Source organism: Solea senegalensis, linkage group LG12, assembly GCF_019176455.1.
Source record: "Solea senegalensis isolate Sse05_10M linkage group LG12, IFAPA_SoseM_1, whole genome shotgun sequence".
In the NCBI taxonomy this organism is placed as follows: Eukaryota; Metazoa; Chordata; class Actinopteri; order Pleuronectiformes; family Soleidae; genus Solea; species Solea senegalensis.
In genome coordinates, this window is record NC_058032.1 from 1,671,705 (window position 1) to 1,688,252 (window position 16,548).

Consider the following 16,548-nt stretch of genomic DNA (forward strand, 5'->3'; position numbering starts at 1 on the left):
TATCATTATTATTATTATTATTATTGTTGACTGTGAGTGTGATTTCCCTAAATAAACGTATTTACAGTACTAACTAAAAACAATAAATAAACTAAAACGACATGACTACTGAATAAACCGAATATAAGTGTAAAATTCAGATGTTTTTTTATTTAGATTAATCGTTTAAAAACACCTTAAAGTTATGCTATAAAATGCAGAGAAGATATGTTTCAAATTTCCCTGTTGTAGAAATATCCTATCCTTTATTTAACCAGTGAAACCTCAATGAGATGTATTATTATTATTATTATCGTTATTATTTTCATTATTATTATTATTATCGTTATTATTGTCATTACTATTATTATTATTATCGTTATTATTGTCATTACTATTATTATTATCGTTATTATTGTTATTATTATTATTATCTTTTTACATGCACAGGCAGAGCAGCACATTTTGCACGATGAAAGACTGACACAATATTCCTGTGAGAATATAAATATTCCTGTGAGAATATAAATTCCTGTTTCTACAGATCAAAATCTGTAGAAACATTCATAATTGTAAAGCACAATTTAAGTATTTCTAAGTAATTATTTAAGTAAAATGAGCAAAAATGGAATTATGTAAGGTTCTCTCCCCTCAAACATTTCATATTATTCCTAAAATAATAGTTATTTCAATATTATGAGCGATAATGTGTCTTCTATTCCTCGTCTCTGTCTCTCCTTGGCAGCACTGCAGTCTGTTTAAAGCACCTCTCTCCTGTAAAAGCGTCTATAATATTCATATTTATCTGCTGCTGCAGCTGCAGGAACAGGAACTGTTGTTTTCTGCGTGTGAAAACGCACCGATGCGAGTTTGTTCCTCGGGAGCTCGAGCAAATTAAAAGAGGAGCAGAAAACGTTGTCTCATTTAAATTCTCACCTTGAGCTCTCTAGTGACCGTTAATGGTCCGAGAGGAGCTGACGCTTTAAAAAAACTGTATAGTCTCACTTTACACACGCGCAGATATGGAAACTGTTGCAACAGATTAAGACGAAAAGGAAGAAAGACATGAAAGAACGCTGAGGTTTTTGCAGCAGAAAGACAGAGAATCATGAATTAAACATAGAAATGCATGCAAGGCAGGAGGCTGCAGCCTTACCTACTCTGTGTGCTGTGCTGTGCTGTGCTGTGCTCAGTCCCCGCGGTTTAATTACGAGCCCTAATTTCCAAACTGCAGATAGTGTCAAAAAGCCTGCGACTATTTCTCAGAGATTCCCTTTAACAAGTGGAAACTTAGTGTCCTCCTGCACCATTTTATACATGATGAGCCGTCAGTAATGGGATTATTAAACAAAAACGTTTCAGGCGCTGGCGTTAACCTTTTTTAATGCCTAATTAGGTTTTGCAAAGAAATAATTAGATTCTACAGTGCTTACACTGCCTATATTTTCAAATGGCATCTGCGGCAAACACATCATCCTGCGACACTCGTGCCAATAATCTGTGCACATGTGCGCCGCAGTCGCAGTCAGATGTAACATTTTAAAACATGTTGGGACCAAATAAGGTGCACTTAAAGGTAAAATAATTATCAAACGCAGGCTATAGGCCAGACTGCGGCAGTGTGATCGTCTGGCCGAGTGCGCCCTCTGCTGGTGGCGCATCTAATAACATTCACATCAACGGAAGCACACTTGGATCACAGCAAGAACAGAAATAATCCACAAATTTAAATATAGCAATATTCTTCCTTATGAAATATACAGAACCGTGTAATTAAGGGGAGTTAAGTGTTTTTTTGTGGGGGGCGCTGACCAGGGCGCATGCGCTTTCGTTGAACGCGAGGCTCCAACAGAGTAACGTCACAGAGTGTGCTCGATCACAGAAGGTCCTTAGTAACGTTAGTGTATGGCTGTGTTCTTGTATTTCTTTCCTGTTGAGGACCTTAAACACTAACCTTGTCAGGACCAGTAGTCGTAGTCTCGTGGAGAACAAAACCTGGTCCTAATGAGGCAGAACCTCATATCAAAGCTGAACGGTTTAAGTTTAGGGCTTAGATTTGAATTATAATTAGGTTAGGGTTAGGGTTTTATGGTTAAGGTAGGCCTTGTCCAAATGAATGGAAGTTAATGCAGTGTCCTGCGAACAATAGCTCTGGAAACCTGTTTGTGTGCTTGTATTTATATCTTTATGAGGTCCAAAAAACATACAAACCTGTCTTTGTGAGGACATTTTGAAAACTAAATGTCTTTTTTAGTGTTAAGCCCTGGGTGAGTAGAGCAACCTTTGCTGCTTCATCTTTGCTGAATCTTATCTGGCCTGATTTAATGTTTTTAAATTAACGCTCACTAACTATATGTTAACCTGATTTATTCTACACTTGACTGATCACTGAATGCTGATAATTTTATAGTGTAAATAGTATGTGTGACTGTATATTGTTCTAGTAATGAATATGCCATGGACTCTATGTAATCTGTAGGGCAAAAACAGTATCCATTCATGGTAAAATAACATTAACATACATGTTTGTTGTTGTTGTTTTTGTATTTTTCTTTACATCTTATTTCTTATATTATGGACAATAATCCTACAGGGTGCGGTTATGGCCTGCACCCATGATTAACCCTAATTAAAGTGCAGTGATTACAATTATTTTATAAATCAAATGTATTATTATTATTAGAAAATAATAAATGTATTGTTATAATCCGATTTATGTAAATCCAACTGAAATTGTACTACATCACATTTCTGTTAAACGAGTCGAACTGACTCAGTGTGAGCAATGAGGTTTTTGTCCACTAGAGGGGGCTGCCAGCACAGATCTGTTGCCAATTTCTGTGGACTATTACTTTGAAGGATTACTATTAATATGATTTTAACAGAAGTGAAATGCCTTTTTTCTTTATAAGAAAAAAACATATATATGAACAAAGATTAATCTTTATTTTATATCAAATCACACCTGTCCTAAAATCACTGCACTGGCCCCTGTGTGTCAAAGGATTGCGTTTAAATCTTGTTACTGGTCTACAAGTCACTGAATGGTCTTGGGCCTAAATACATGTCAGAGCTGCTCGTGGGGTATAAAGTTCATCAGGGACAGGTTTACTCAGCTTCCCCAGGGTCAGAACCAAGCAGGGCGAAGCTGCATTTAACTTCGTCCTCACCTGTGGAACAAGCTCCATGATCAACGGTCAGCTTGTTAAAATCAGGGTTGAAAACATTATTGTTCACTGCAGCTTTCTGATATTGCCAATCTTAATCACTCCAACTTTCATATCTGCTTGTTTAATTATGTTTAATGATTTTAAATTGCATTCCAATGTTTTATTAATTTTAAGTTAACTGATGCTTTATCTGTTCAGTGTTTCTCTGAGTTAAAGGGGGACTAATTAGATGAAATGGGAAGAACAGGTAAAAGGGCACTTGTCGAGTCTTGGAGACTCAGGGGACCAGCTCGAGTCTTGGAGAATCGAGCTGAGTGGGAGTGTAAGCCCTGTGAATTATTTCATATATAAGGGAGGGCAAACACAGAACAGATGAAAAATTCTTTGTCTGATTGATTTTGAATTGTTTAATGTTTTAAATAGTTTTTATTTCTATAATTTATTTTTTAATTTATTTTGTTTTGATTTCCAATGTATTTACTTGACTCTGTAAAGCACTATGAATTGCCTTGTGTAAGAATGACGCTAGACAAATAAACTTGCCTTGTCTTAAACACAACCAAAAGCTATTTAGACTATGAATATTTAAAATATACATATGTAATATTTAAATGTACATTACTGTCTGTTCATCCTGTGTGTGTTTCATTATATGTTCTCTTTTTAAAAAATAAATTAATCTGAAAATTGGTGGGGGGGGAAAGCGATAACTGAAGATCTCGCGATACTACTTCTCCTCTCGCACCGGAAGGTCAGGTGACGTACAGCATCGGCATACACATCCCGCAACATCACTGTCTCAGCTCGGCACGCAAAGGAACCTATCGACAGTGTAACCCTGGTAGGCTACTCATTTCATTATACGCATATTATATACATTATTAAAATGAGTGTGAACGGCGCGTCTCTTCAAACAGCCGGTTCAGATAACCGTGAGTTAAAGCCCCGAGCTAACAAGCGGCTAGGGAGCTAACCTTAGCTCATATGCTAGTAACGATAGTAACAGAATCTTCTAGAGACCCAGCAGTCTTGTGTTAGCTACCGATATCGTTAGCATCCATTCAATACATGAAATGATTAAATACACTGACGCTCACACAAGTCACCGACCAGTGACATCACGCGTCAGTAACTAGTAAAGCGCTTATTCTGTTCACCGGCAACTAAAACTATATACTCGAGCTAGTCTCCAACTCACCCACTTTAGCTTAAGCTAGGCAAGCTAGCTAACTCGGGTACGTCAAAATCTCCAAAAGGTTAAGATTTGAGGAAAAAGATAATCTTATTGTATTCAAATAGACTACATTAAATGATAACGTCTCTAAGGATTCTATGTTACCTTCACTATCTTTATTATTTGAGTATGTATTTTAGACTGTACACGTTGAGAGATGTTAATTCATTCTTCACTTAAAATGGGATTACATCTTTATTATATATGTATTATATCTCAGTATTGATTAGTGGCCCAAGCACTCACAGTATATTGGCATATATGATACAGACAAAAGTTCAATATCATGCATATGCATTAGATATTTGATAGATGCCTTTTTCACCCCACTGGGGGAATGGTTTGCTATGACTTTCATTTGAATCGGGATCAAAGGCAGATGAAATTTTGTATATAAAAGAGATTAAAAACTTGTAGGAGAGGGAAATGAGGAAAGTGGAAAGAATTAAGAAAGAAGAATTTCAAAAGGCAGTACTTCTCACCACATAGAATCAAAGAGGCAACGAGAAGCAGAAATATTCAAGTCAGTTTAATGAAAGTCACCTCTTGAAAACTTTCAACTTCTTTATTCGTAGGAAGAGATGCATGGAAGTGAATGACACGTAGCAGATACTGGCTTGTTGTGTTATAATTATAGGTTTTAAATGAGCGTGTTCTTTTCTACAGAAAGACCCCACACTTTCCCAAAGATGGCTGACAGTAACCAGCAAAGCCCTCCTCAGTTGGGGCCAGTGGTAAGTTTGCAATGCAGCAGTATCTTGTAGCCATTCCTCATCCATTAAACCGTTTGCTTATTTGACATATTCATAGTCCAATTGCAAGGCATTCTGCTCATTTCATTAAATGTATAAGTCGGATTAACGTGTGTTAAGTGTGTCGAAAATTAACCGACACACATTTATGATACAGAAAGTCTGTATTACAAACTAGATCATTATAGTACATTCTGGGGCTATTTGCGTAACAGAAAGACAAACAGAACACACTGAATAGAAGCTGTAGGTGGTGGAGGTTTACCTGTAGGGGATTTAGGCTTGTGCTTTGTTTGTTTTTGACTAATCTTCTTCTGCCACACTGTCATTACTCTGTAATTGCTGTGCCCACGCTTTGGGATAAAGACTAGTGTCTTGCTATATTTGCTATATTTGAGTTTTTGTAGAAATTTAGGAATTTGTAGTTTTTTATTTACAAATTAAGTGTCTCAGCTATGTTATACATTTGGCTGCAGTCCTGGATTGCTGTATGCAAGTTATTTTTTTATGTAATTTTGTTTTTTATTTGTGTTACACTTTGCATTCTGTTTGTTTAAGAAATACTGAAATGTAGAGTCGGCTGTACTGTGCCATTTCCTCAGCAGGTTGTTAAATGAGTTACAGCTTGATCTGATGACCTGTTTTTTGATGTGTAAAATTAACAGTTAGATTGAATTAGGTTGTTTGTTTGTTTTTAGTTTGACTCGCTGACTGTTGGGAAAACCAGACTAGTGAACCATCAGTGAAGCAGTCTTCAGTTTACATGAGAAAACAGATGCTTATCCCGTCTTTGCAAATGTCCAAACAATACAACACAACAGCATACCAATTAAAATGGATTATCCAACTCTCAGTTAGCCTGGTTCCCATGTGCTGTCAACAACACACAATTTCTCACACATACTTGTATAAGTTTGAATCTCCTAAATGTATTTTTCTTTTCTATTTTTCTTCCTCAGCAATTTTTAATGAGCAACAAGCTAGAAACTGCAATGTGGCTGTCCCGACTCTTCACTGTCTACTGCTCTGTAATGTTTATTCTACCAGTTTTGGGGTAATTGCACTCACTGAGCACTGCTTACAGTATCAGCATTTTTTTTTCTCCTTTCGACCATAGGATATATATCTCAATATTTGTTTTTGGTACTTTTCAGACCCTATGCAGCAGCAAACTTCTATCAGAGAGCCTTGTTAGCGAACGCCCTCACCAGTGCTCTTCGCTTGCATCAAAGGCTTCCGCGCTTCCAGCTGAGCAGAGAGTTCCTTGCCCAGGCTCTGCAAGAGGACAGCTGTCATTATCTGCTGTATTCACTCATCCTGGTCAACTCATACCCCATCACAAGTATCCTTTCACCTTGGAAATCACAGGAAACAACAAATGTGATGTTTTGTTTACGATAACTGGTGAAACCTGTGAAATCACACAGAGGTGCTGAATACGTGTCTTGTTATTTGATGCTGCAGTGACATAGAATAATCTCAGAAAGTAGCATCTGTCACTGTTGGTGGTGTAGGAAAATACTGATACACTATAATGTTGCAGTATTTCATGGATACTGATTCTTAAAAGCGCTTTATTGATATGGAAATAATATTGACAGTGGATTTTTGGCAGCAGGTTTTCAGCCATTTGACTTTCACCCTGCTTCCAACTCCTCTCCCTCGACTAAGGGAGTGTTTATGTGTACACTATTGTTTGAGCTTTTTGGAGCAAAAACAGTTTCCCAATTTATCGTAATGTATCTCATCTTCACCCCTGTATCAGGATATGTGTCGTTTGGCCAAATTTCTGCCAATACGCAGCCCTAAACATATAAACTGTAAACATATTGTCAGATTACTCATGTAACCTGGTTTTTATGTTAAACCTGGTTACTTAAATGCATTAAAATATTCCGATTTGGATAAAAAAAAAGTGTGCTCTACACTTTCAATGATTCTTATTAGTATCTCATGATAGCACATGTTGTGTTGCACCAGAGCAGAGAGATGCAGCAGGTACCATGTGCTTCAGTAGTACTAAATCACATTAAGCATTTAATCATATACCATCCAATGCCTATTATCACCACTTGTTTGTCGGTTACTGAGATTTATTCCGTCTTTTGTTGTTGGTCTTTAACTCTTTTGTCCAGTGAGCATTTTCCCAGTCTTCCTCTTCTCCTTGCTTCACGCAACTACCTACACAAAGAAAGTCCTTGATGTGAGTATGAGTCAGCAGTGACCTGCTGTGACCTGTAATACTGTTTATTATCAAAATGTCTCGACTGGATGAAGTTATTTAAGGACCCAGTGGAAATATTAGCGGCAGCCAAATGGAGTTTTAATTATGTACTCAATCAGCCAGCCTTTGCTCAGGGACACAATTTCAGTCTAAAAATCTAATAATAGTCGATGATTGATAATGTTGTTCTTTAACATTTACTTTAATGTATCACTCTTTGCTTTAAACTCATTGTGTTGTCACCCTGTGACGTTGTGTTGTGTGTCCTGTTGCAGTCAATGGGCCCAAACAGCCTGATGATCATCAGAAATCTCCTGGACAAACTAACAACCAACCAGCAGAACATTCTCAAGTTCATCGCCTGCAATGAGATCTTCCTGATGCCAGCTACTGCTTTTATGCTTTTCAGGTATTTTTCAGTTCATTTACCCACCTCTATTAGAGACCGTGGGGGAAGTTCTCATTGTTGTCTGTGTTCTGCTTATGCAGCCGTCACAAAGAAGTACTTCATGCTGTCTGATGATTTTCATCTAGTAATACACAGAAATAAGGGTTCTGTAAACGACGTGAATCGGTCCTCCAGCGCTCTTATACTTGTAGTTTTCATGTTAAAATTGTCTCTAGATTTACACTGAGGTGAGATTGTCTGTATTTTTGCCTCTTTTGCAAAAATATTTTTAGAAATTAGGATTACCATTCACGTTATTGCTTATTGTTGATTTTCCCAGTCCACAGTTGTGTAATGTCAATTTTGTCACTCGTGTCTCGTTAACAGTGGTCAGGGGAGTTTGCTGCTGCCTTTCATTTACTACAGATTCCTCACTCTCCGCTACACATCCAGAAGAAACCCATACTGCCGGTAAGATGTTGATAAAAGAAAAAAAAACATGCAGCTTAAAGGAATCCTACATGAGCTCAGCTCAGACATAGTACAGTAGTATCAACCGGATACTTTTCATATATTGTGTGTAATTGGGAAGAACATCATCCAAAATGAATTGTTTATGACCTGCGATTAAACTCAGTTTCGAAACAAATCTAATTTAAAGTTTTCGTGAAAACCAAGCAAACTCTGTAACTTCATTTAAAACCTTGACGTCTTGATTGCAGACTGAAATAAATGTGTCCTGTCTCTCTCTCTCTCTGTCTCTCTCTCCACCGCAGCACGTTGTTCACAGAGCTGCGGATTCTTCTGGAGCACTTCATCATGAAGCCCGCTTGTCCCGCCTTCTTCAGGAGGATGTGCCTCAGCAGCATCGCCTTCGTCAGCCGCCTCGCCCCCACGGGCGTCTGATTACCTGATGTAAAAAAAAAATGTTGTTTTTCTTTTTCTTTTTTTTTTTAATTTGTTTTTCACCATTTAGGATGTGACTTAAACTGTGATGGGGACTGACAATGCCATCAGCAGAAGGAACTGTTCTCTGAATGTCAGCTTTACAGCCTGTGCTCCAATCTCTCGTCACATGCGAGTGGAGTTGAAGAGCAGCCAGTAATGCACTGAAGTCTCGTGGTGATGTTTCTTTTCCCATCCTCCTAATGTGACCTCGTTCAGGCAGTGGACACTCCTCATCTTGTTACGTTCACTGACGGGAGCACAGTAAACATCGGCTGTGTTCTCTATTTATCAGCTGTGATTGTTCTTTCCTCTTATGTCCTTATTTATTCATGACAATTAGTTCTTCTGTGATGAAATGTTAACATTCTGAGATTAGTAACTTAAATTAAACTGTTCTTATACATTTTTTTAAAAATTCTTTTCCTTTGAAAAATCATGCTGTGCTTGGATGGATGCAGAACATCATGTTTGCAGTTTCAATCACTCTTTTTTTTTTTTTGTACGTGCAAATCATCTGAGTATTCTAATGTCTCAATGACTAACTTTCTATCAATGCCATCAACTGATTATTTTAATTTTGTAAAAATCTGTGTAGCTCTGATGTCAAAATGGGTGTAGAAGTAAAAGAAAAAAACAAAGATATCGGCTGTATTTTATAGAATACTTTCAGGTACTAGATCTTTTTCAGTTTGTAATGAATTGCACAATGCATGTCATGCCTGTGTCTCCATCCTGACCTTGTTTCTGACTCATTTTTACTTGTTTCTATTGTAGATTTCTTAATTATTGTGCGCCACATTTCTCTTTTTTTTCTGCCATGTTAATTGTGTTCATTTGCCTACAGAGAAACCACATTTTTATGACGAGAATGAATCGATCCCTTAATTAAACTAATAAAAAATATTATAAAGTATAAAAATGTGGGTTTGTTCTCATTAGAGCCTCAGGCTTTGGGCCTGCTCTATTTAGATGTTTATTGGTTTTCATGGGTCTAAATTCAGGAAACTTCCCATATACAAAGTCGCCAGTACAGTGCTTTGTAATATAGACAGAAATGTGACTTTATAATATGATTTAATTTCAAATAACTGAATTATTCATTGACAGAGGCCACTACTCGTGGACAGTGTCCAATTGACTTGTAAAAGCTGACCTGAACTACGTAAAATTGTTTATTTCCTTCATATAACAATACAGTTTTAATCCAGTCTGAATTATTTTGCATGTTCGATTTGCCTAAAATAGATTTTTGCCATGCTTATGACTTATTATTGAAACACTTTTTTAATGTTATGGCTCATTGGTGAATATTTGTAGCCTTTAAAAAGAAGGGTAATTGTGAATGTCAATACTGTAACTCTTGTAGTTATAGTAATTAGAATAAGTCAATTAAACATATCTGCTACAACAGTAAACGTTTAATGTGGTCAGTGTATAAGAGGAAGATCTGGTTTATGTGGGGTTTTTATTGCATTGCTGGTTTGTGTGTAATATAATGTAATTCTGAGCTAGATATTTAAGTTTTGATCATGTATTTCAACGTTAACATTACTGTTTGTGATGCAAAACCTTGAATGAAATACTATTATAAGAGGTTTAGTTGATTTCCAACCATAATTGCACATTCAAATCAATCTGACTGTATTTTCCCCTTAAAACATGTTATTATGTTACCTTTATAGAAAAATATTGTGCGTTTATATCGCATCACACACAAAATACTAAGTAAAATCTGTATTTGACATAAGGAGCCAGGCAACCAATCAAACGAGAGCTCTAATTTTGAACATTCAGTTTTTGTCCAATGGCGTTGCAGCTTGTTAGCGCGAGAGCGTCACCATTGGCAACGGACAACTGCGTCTCATCTTTAGCATCACAGTACAGAGTCACGCTAATACGAGCTAATGCGTGTACATTAACATTCAACTGTGCGGTTTTATTGAATCGTGTCGATTTATTTCGCTTCAGTTATTTATTTATTTATTTTTTAAATCTCGTTTTAAGCGAATAAGAAGTCATGTTAGCCGTTTAGCTCGCTGGCTAACGCTAGCACGCCCTGCTAATCTCCTCGCTGTGGATAATCCCAGGCTGTTTTCAGCATCAGAAATTATTCACTCATACACTGTGACAGCGAACGATTGCTGCGGATTTATGAGCGGATAAAGTGGACGTTTTGCACCAGAGAGAGAAAGAACATGGAGCTTCACCTGAATCGAGTTGATTACATTCAGGTAAAAAGAAAATGATTGTGTGTTTTCATCTGGTTTATGTTTGTCCTGGACTGAGATTATTTCAGTGTTTATCTTGTGTTTGTTTGTAACCTGATATGTAATCCATGAAAAACTGCTGCACAATATTTTTGTACAAAGACAATTAAGACTTTCTGTTGTGTTAGATTACTGGTATTCTTTCCACTCACAGGTCGGTGTCACCTCCCAGAAAACCATGAGGCTGCTTCCTGCGTTGGGGAAAAAGGCAACTCAGAAGGTAATTTTACTGTCAGAGCAACAGCCGAGCATGATAGTCTGTTGTTTGACTGTAACTCTGCGTCTCTTTGTGTTTCTCTGTGTTTCAGGTGGCTATCGCTGATCACGACGGCATATTGACATGTTTTGGGATGAAGAAGGGAGAAGCAGTGGTGTGTGTGTGTGTGTGTGTGTGTGTGTGTCCTGGTTGACATTTTTGTTGGATGTTATTTTGTTTTTGACTTTTAAGAAATTTGAGTTTATGACGTGACGTTTCAGCCCGTGTTCAAAACACTCCCGGGGCAGAAAATATCCAGAATGGACCTGGGAGGAGCTGCAGGAACTCCGCAGGAGAAGATCTTCGTTTGTTCCGGTTCTCAGGTCCGAGGATTCACCAAGAAGGGAAAACAGTTCCTCACCTTTGAAGCCAACCTCACCGAGACCATCAATGCCATGTAGGAGCCACTAATGCACTTTTCCACACTTGTTCTGCTTGAAGTTTAGTTTAGTTTCATTTATGTTATTCGTACCCCTCATTAGCTTGGTAACAACTTCTCAACAGATCTGTAATACCATATATTTGGAATCACAAGTCCAACCAATAAAGAGTGGAAGAGCCATGTTGATTGTCAGGATTCCAAAAAACAATAGAATACGAAGGAAAAAATAATATGAATGTGTGTGATTTTGTCCTGCAGGCACGTCTCAGGCGCTGACCTCTTTGTTTGTGCGAGTTACATCTACAACCACTACTGTGACTGCAAGGACCAGGACTATTATCTCTCTGGAGACAAAATCAACGACATCTTGTGTGTGTCCTCGGAGGACACGAGTCGCTTCAGCCCAGTCCTGGCATGTCAAGATCGTGTCCTCAGAGTCTTACAGGTAAACCTCATTTACTAAAACAAATTCAACTTTTTCTGCTGGAACCAACAAGATGGAATTCACAGGTATTTCTTCTTTTTGTTATTTTCTGTAGGGATCTGAGCTCGCCTATGACATTGAAGTCCCCGGCGCTCCATCTGTCTTGGAACTGTACAACAAAGATGGAGGCAAGCAAACGTCTCTGTGTTGCTCTGTATGGGGACAATACTACAACATCATGTTTTACACACAACATAATGTCAGTGATTTTTCCTGCAGGAGAGGAAATCCTCTTTGGTACCACAGATGGTAAAATAGGTTTGGTCCAGATCGGCGAGCGCTCGGCTGCAACCAAATGGGAGATCGACAATGAGAAAAAGAAAGGAGGTGTGTGTGTTGTGACACATGAAACACAGCACGTCCAAGAATACTACATATACTGTACGTGCATTCACTGAGCTCCTCTTGTCTTCCATCAGGAATTCTTTGCATTGACACCTATGACATCATTGGAGACGGCGTGAGCGACGTTCTTGTGGGCAGGGACGACGGCACGGTGGAGGTTTATGGTTTCGACAGCTCCAGTGAGCCCACGTTACGCTTTGATCATGTACGTTTGATAGGTGTTGGAAGTACAGTATATTCTCGCTTCAATAGAATTCAGTAGAGTTTGTAGTTTTGATAAAGAGTTACAGAGGAAAATCTTCACCAATTAATGTCATTATTTTCATCATAATATTCATTTAAAAGATGTTTTTGTCAATATAATTGTGAGTAATTAACCAACGGTTTTGCTGAGCAACAGCGCCCCCTGTATACATGTTTTAAAAAAGATTTAGAACATCCATCGTGTGTTCTAAATCTTTTTTTCACATATTTACCTGAATCCTCCCTTTAATATTGTAAATCAAGTTGAATTGCAATTGCAATATCCTTCAGGAAAAAAACTGAATAGGATATTATCGCCAAATTGTCCAGCCCTGGTAACGTAATAAAATCATGTAATAACATCACAATGCCTTTTCTTATACGCTCAAGTCCATTGTGTTTTTCAGTTTTACATGAACTATTCTGATTTTCTGTTTTCTGGGTTTTCTGTCTTCAGATACTCTCCGAGAGCGTGACTTCCATCCAGGGTGGCTGTGTGGGGAAGGAGTCTTATGATGAGGTCTTGACTGCCACTTACACAGGTTCATTTTTAATATATATATATATACATATATATATAGTACTTGCTGTTCATAGTTTCCTCTCAGAGTTTCTACAGGTAAATATGTCAATAAATGCCATTACGTCTTCCAGGATGGGTGACTGCTCTGACCACTGAGCCCCAGAAGGCTGAGGCCGGCCCTGGAGACGAGGTCAGGATGAGTAAGGAGACCCAGTCCAAAATAGAAGCACTCAGGTATCAAACATCAAAACACTGCTCCCTGTTCTTGTACCTTTTTAGTATACACGTGTTTGTGTGATAGTTGACGTGTGATGTACGTGGTTTACTTTCAGGGCCGAGCTGGAGCAGCTGCAGGTCAAAGTCCTGCAGGGACGAGAGCAGTACCAGCAGACGTCTCAGTCGAGCACGGCCGTCTCTGCTGTGCCCGTCTTCAGCATTAATGACAAGTTCACCCTCTGCCAGGATGACGCCAGCTACAGCCTCACCCTGGAGGTGCAGACTGCCATCGACAACCTGCTGCTCCAGGTACAGCAACAACAAGCATCTGTTTCCAGACAATCTCTGGTTAACTTGAGAAATGATGTAGACGTGAACATCTATCTTCCATGCAGAGTGACGTCCCCATAGACCTGCTGGATGTGGATAAAAACTCAGCGGTGGTCAGTTTCAGTGAATGTGACTCTGAGGTGAGCAGCATGAACTTATGATGAAGAGTCATGAAGCAGCTGCTGCTCTCACAGGCCTCACTCTTTCACTCTTTCACTCTTTCACTCTGTTTGCAGCAACCGAACGGCAACTTCCTGCTGGCCACATACAGATGTCAGGCTAACACAACCAGACTGGAGCTCAAGGTAATAAACGTACTCCTGGATCAAAAATCTTGCCCGAGTTGACCTAGTTGGAACATGTGTTTTTGTCTATAAACAACTGTTCTCTTAGGTGAGGTCCATTGAGGGACAATACGGCACCCTGCAGGCCTACATTACCCCCAGACTGCAACCCAAAACCTGCCAGGTCCGCCAGTACCAGATCAAACCTCTGTCCCTCCACCAGCGCACGCACAGCATAGACCAAGACAGGTGAAGACTGCAACTGGAATATCTTACGGAGACAGTTTAGGGCTACAACTAACAATTATTTCCTTAACCGATTAATCTGTCGATTATTTTCTGCACAATTATGGTCTGAAAATGTCATAAAATGTTGAACAGTGTTTACTAAACCTGGAAATGATGATATTTTTAAATGTCGTGTTTTGATCTGAATGATTTCTTTGTGATATGGAGCAAAGATACCTGAAAATATTCACATTTAAGAAGCTGAAAAATCAGAAAAGCTTTTTTTTTTTATTAAAAAGACACTCAAACCAATCAATTGATGTTAAAAATATTTAATAATTAATTTAGTAATCGATTAATGGTTGCAGCCCTAATGGATTTTAGACAAAAACACATTTAAAAAGGGTTTTTCTATTAATTTGATGCACTTTGTACAATTTGGTTAGTGTGAAATCAGTCTGGTTGGTTAGTTATTAGTGGTTAAAATCTCTTTTCACTCATTATTTTTGACTTGAAACATATCTGTAGTGTCTTACTTGTCTCTGTCTCGGTTTGTCTTACAGGCCCATGAACCGGCTCAGCTTGGTGGGTCAGTTCAGTTTTGCAGAGATCCACTCGTGGGTGGTCTTCTGTTTGCCAGAGGTGCCTGAGAAAACACCAGCAGGAGATAGCATCACATTTCATTTCCATAACACTTTCCTCGGCACACAGCTCGAAGCCAGCTACTGGTAAACGCAAGCAAACGGCACAAAAACACAAAGATTACATATACATGTGTACCTGTGTGTGTGATCTAGAGATTTTACAGTTGTGTTAAGAGTTTGTTTGAAAAGTGCAGTGGCGATTTGTGTCGTCATTTACTCAGAAACAAACTAAAATGTCCTCTGTATTTGTCATTTTAGCAAAGGGGAGGGTCACTTCAGGTCAGACAACATCTCCACCATCTCCATACTCAGTGATGTCCTCTCTAAAGAAGCGACTAAGAGGAAAATCAATCTCAACGTTTCATATGGTAGGTTTATTTTTTTTATTTGATTTGAATGTCCAATTGAATCAAATGTTTCAAGAACTAAATCTTGTTTTGTTTTTTTATTCATCCTCCAGATATAAACGATGACTCTGTGAGTCACACCCTCAATATGATTCATCCAAAGCTGGAGTACCAGTTGTTGCTGGCTAGAAAAGTTCAGCTCATTGATGCTCTTAAAGTAAGTATTGGTTAAAATATTTAATTAAGTTATTAATATGATCTCCAATGATAAGAAAAACTACATTGTAACGCTAATGTTTGTCAAATTTTGAGTATTTGTTTGAACTCGGTATTTAACAAAATTAACTACTCATTTGAATTGTACTACTCAATTAATTGTCGTTTAAACAGTAAAACAATGTGATACAGCTTGAGGAGCTTCTCAGAAAGCATTAATATCTGTTCTTTTTAGATAACCTTATTGCTGCTTTGTTTGTTTTTAAGACTGATCTTGCTTGAACATTATCCAAAGACCAAATACCTAAATCATGACAACTATACATTATTGTGACTTAATCCTGGTCACGATGCATGAAGTTTTCACTTTTTTAAGGACATAAAATATGTTCTACTTTGTCTCTGATTGGCAGGAACTTCAGGTTCACGAGGGGAACGCTGACTTCCTTATCCCAGAGTATCGTAACATCCTGGACGAGTCTGCGAATCTCCTGGAGGAGTACAAGAAGCAGCCAGCGCACCTTGAGAGGCTTTATGGTATTTTTAATATCCTCACTGAATTTTGCTACAGCTTTTTAAGTTTGCTGTTTTTGGTAACCGATACTTTCTTTACCTTTTTTTCACCATAGGAATGATCACAGACCTCTTCATTGACAAATTCAAGTTCAAAGGCCAGAATGTGAAAACCAAGGTGTCGTCATTGTTGGAGATCCTCGACAATTATGATTTAAATTCTCTCTTAGACTTTTTCAGTGAGGCGTGATGTCCCACAGTTGAGAGGATATTTATTTAGTTGTCTGAGTGCTATTTTTCTATTGTAAATACATATAGTTTGTTTATGACAGATGCTCCACTGTGTAACAGAGTCCCACTGTCATTTAGATCATGTTTGTCCTAACTGTGGTCTGTAATATTTAAATATTTGTAATATCTTTTGATAGCAACCAAATCACAGATGGTGATTAATAAACCATTAAATGTTACCCACCTACAGTATTACCTCTTTTAATTTGTGGCTCTGGTTATTGAATATAATCCTGTCAAAAGCACATACAGTATCATGTATATTTTATCTTTATTTATAATTG

At 38.0% G+C, this 16,548-nt stretch overlaps 2 protein-coding genes across 2 annotated transcripts; both read left to right on the top strand.

Annotated features, from left to right (window-relative positions):
- Window positions 1-3,899: 3,899 nt before the first annotated feature.
- On the top strand, window positions 3,900-10,105 carry tmem33 (transmembrane protein 33). Its single transcript, XM_044040712.1, has 8 exons — window positions 3,900-3,990; window positions 5,050-5,117; window positions 6,095-6,189; window positions 6,290-6,477; window positions 7,271-7,338; window positions 7,635-7,768; window positions 8,135-8,218; window positions 8,524-10,105. The coding sequence occupies exons 2-8, from the start codon at window positions 5,073-5,075 to the stop codon at window positions 8,651-8,653; spliced, it is 744 nt and encodes a 247-aa protein (XP_043896647.1). The 5' UTR covers window positions 3,900-3,990; window positions 5,050-5,072; the 3' UTR covers window positions 8,654-10,105.
- Window positions 10,106-10,511: 406 nt separating this feature from the next.
- Window positions 10,512-16,443, top strand: bbs7 (Bardet-Biedl syndrome 7). Its single transcript, XM_044040711.1, has 19 exons — window positions 10,512-10,926; window positions 11,117-11,182; window positions 11,271-11,333; window positions 11,440-11,615; window positions 11,859-12,045; window positions 12,140-12,212; window positions 12,304-12,411; window positions 12,504-12,634; window positions 13,130-13,214; window positions 13,327-13,429; window positions 13,528-13,720; window positions 13,807-13,881; window positions 13,978-14,046; window positions 14,135-14,274; window positions 14,817-14,981; window positions 15,156-15,265; window positions 15,358-15,461; window positions 15,874-15,997; window positions 16,090-16,443. The coding sequence occupies exons 1-19, from the start codon at window positions 10,891-10,893 to the stop codon at window positions 16,221-16,223; spliced, it is 2,142 nt and encodes a 713-aa protein (XP_043896646.1). The 5' UTR covers window positions 10,512-10,890; the 3' UTR covers window positions 16,224-16,443.
- The last annotated feature ends 105 nt before the right edge of the window (window positions 16,444-16,548 follow it).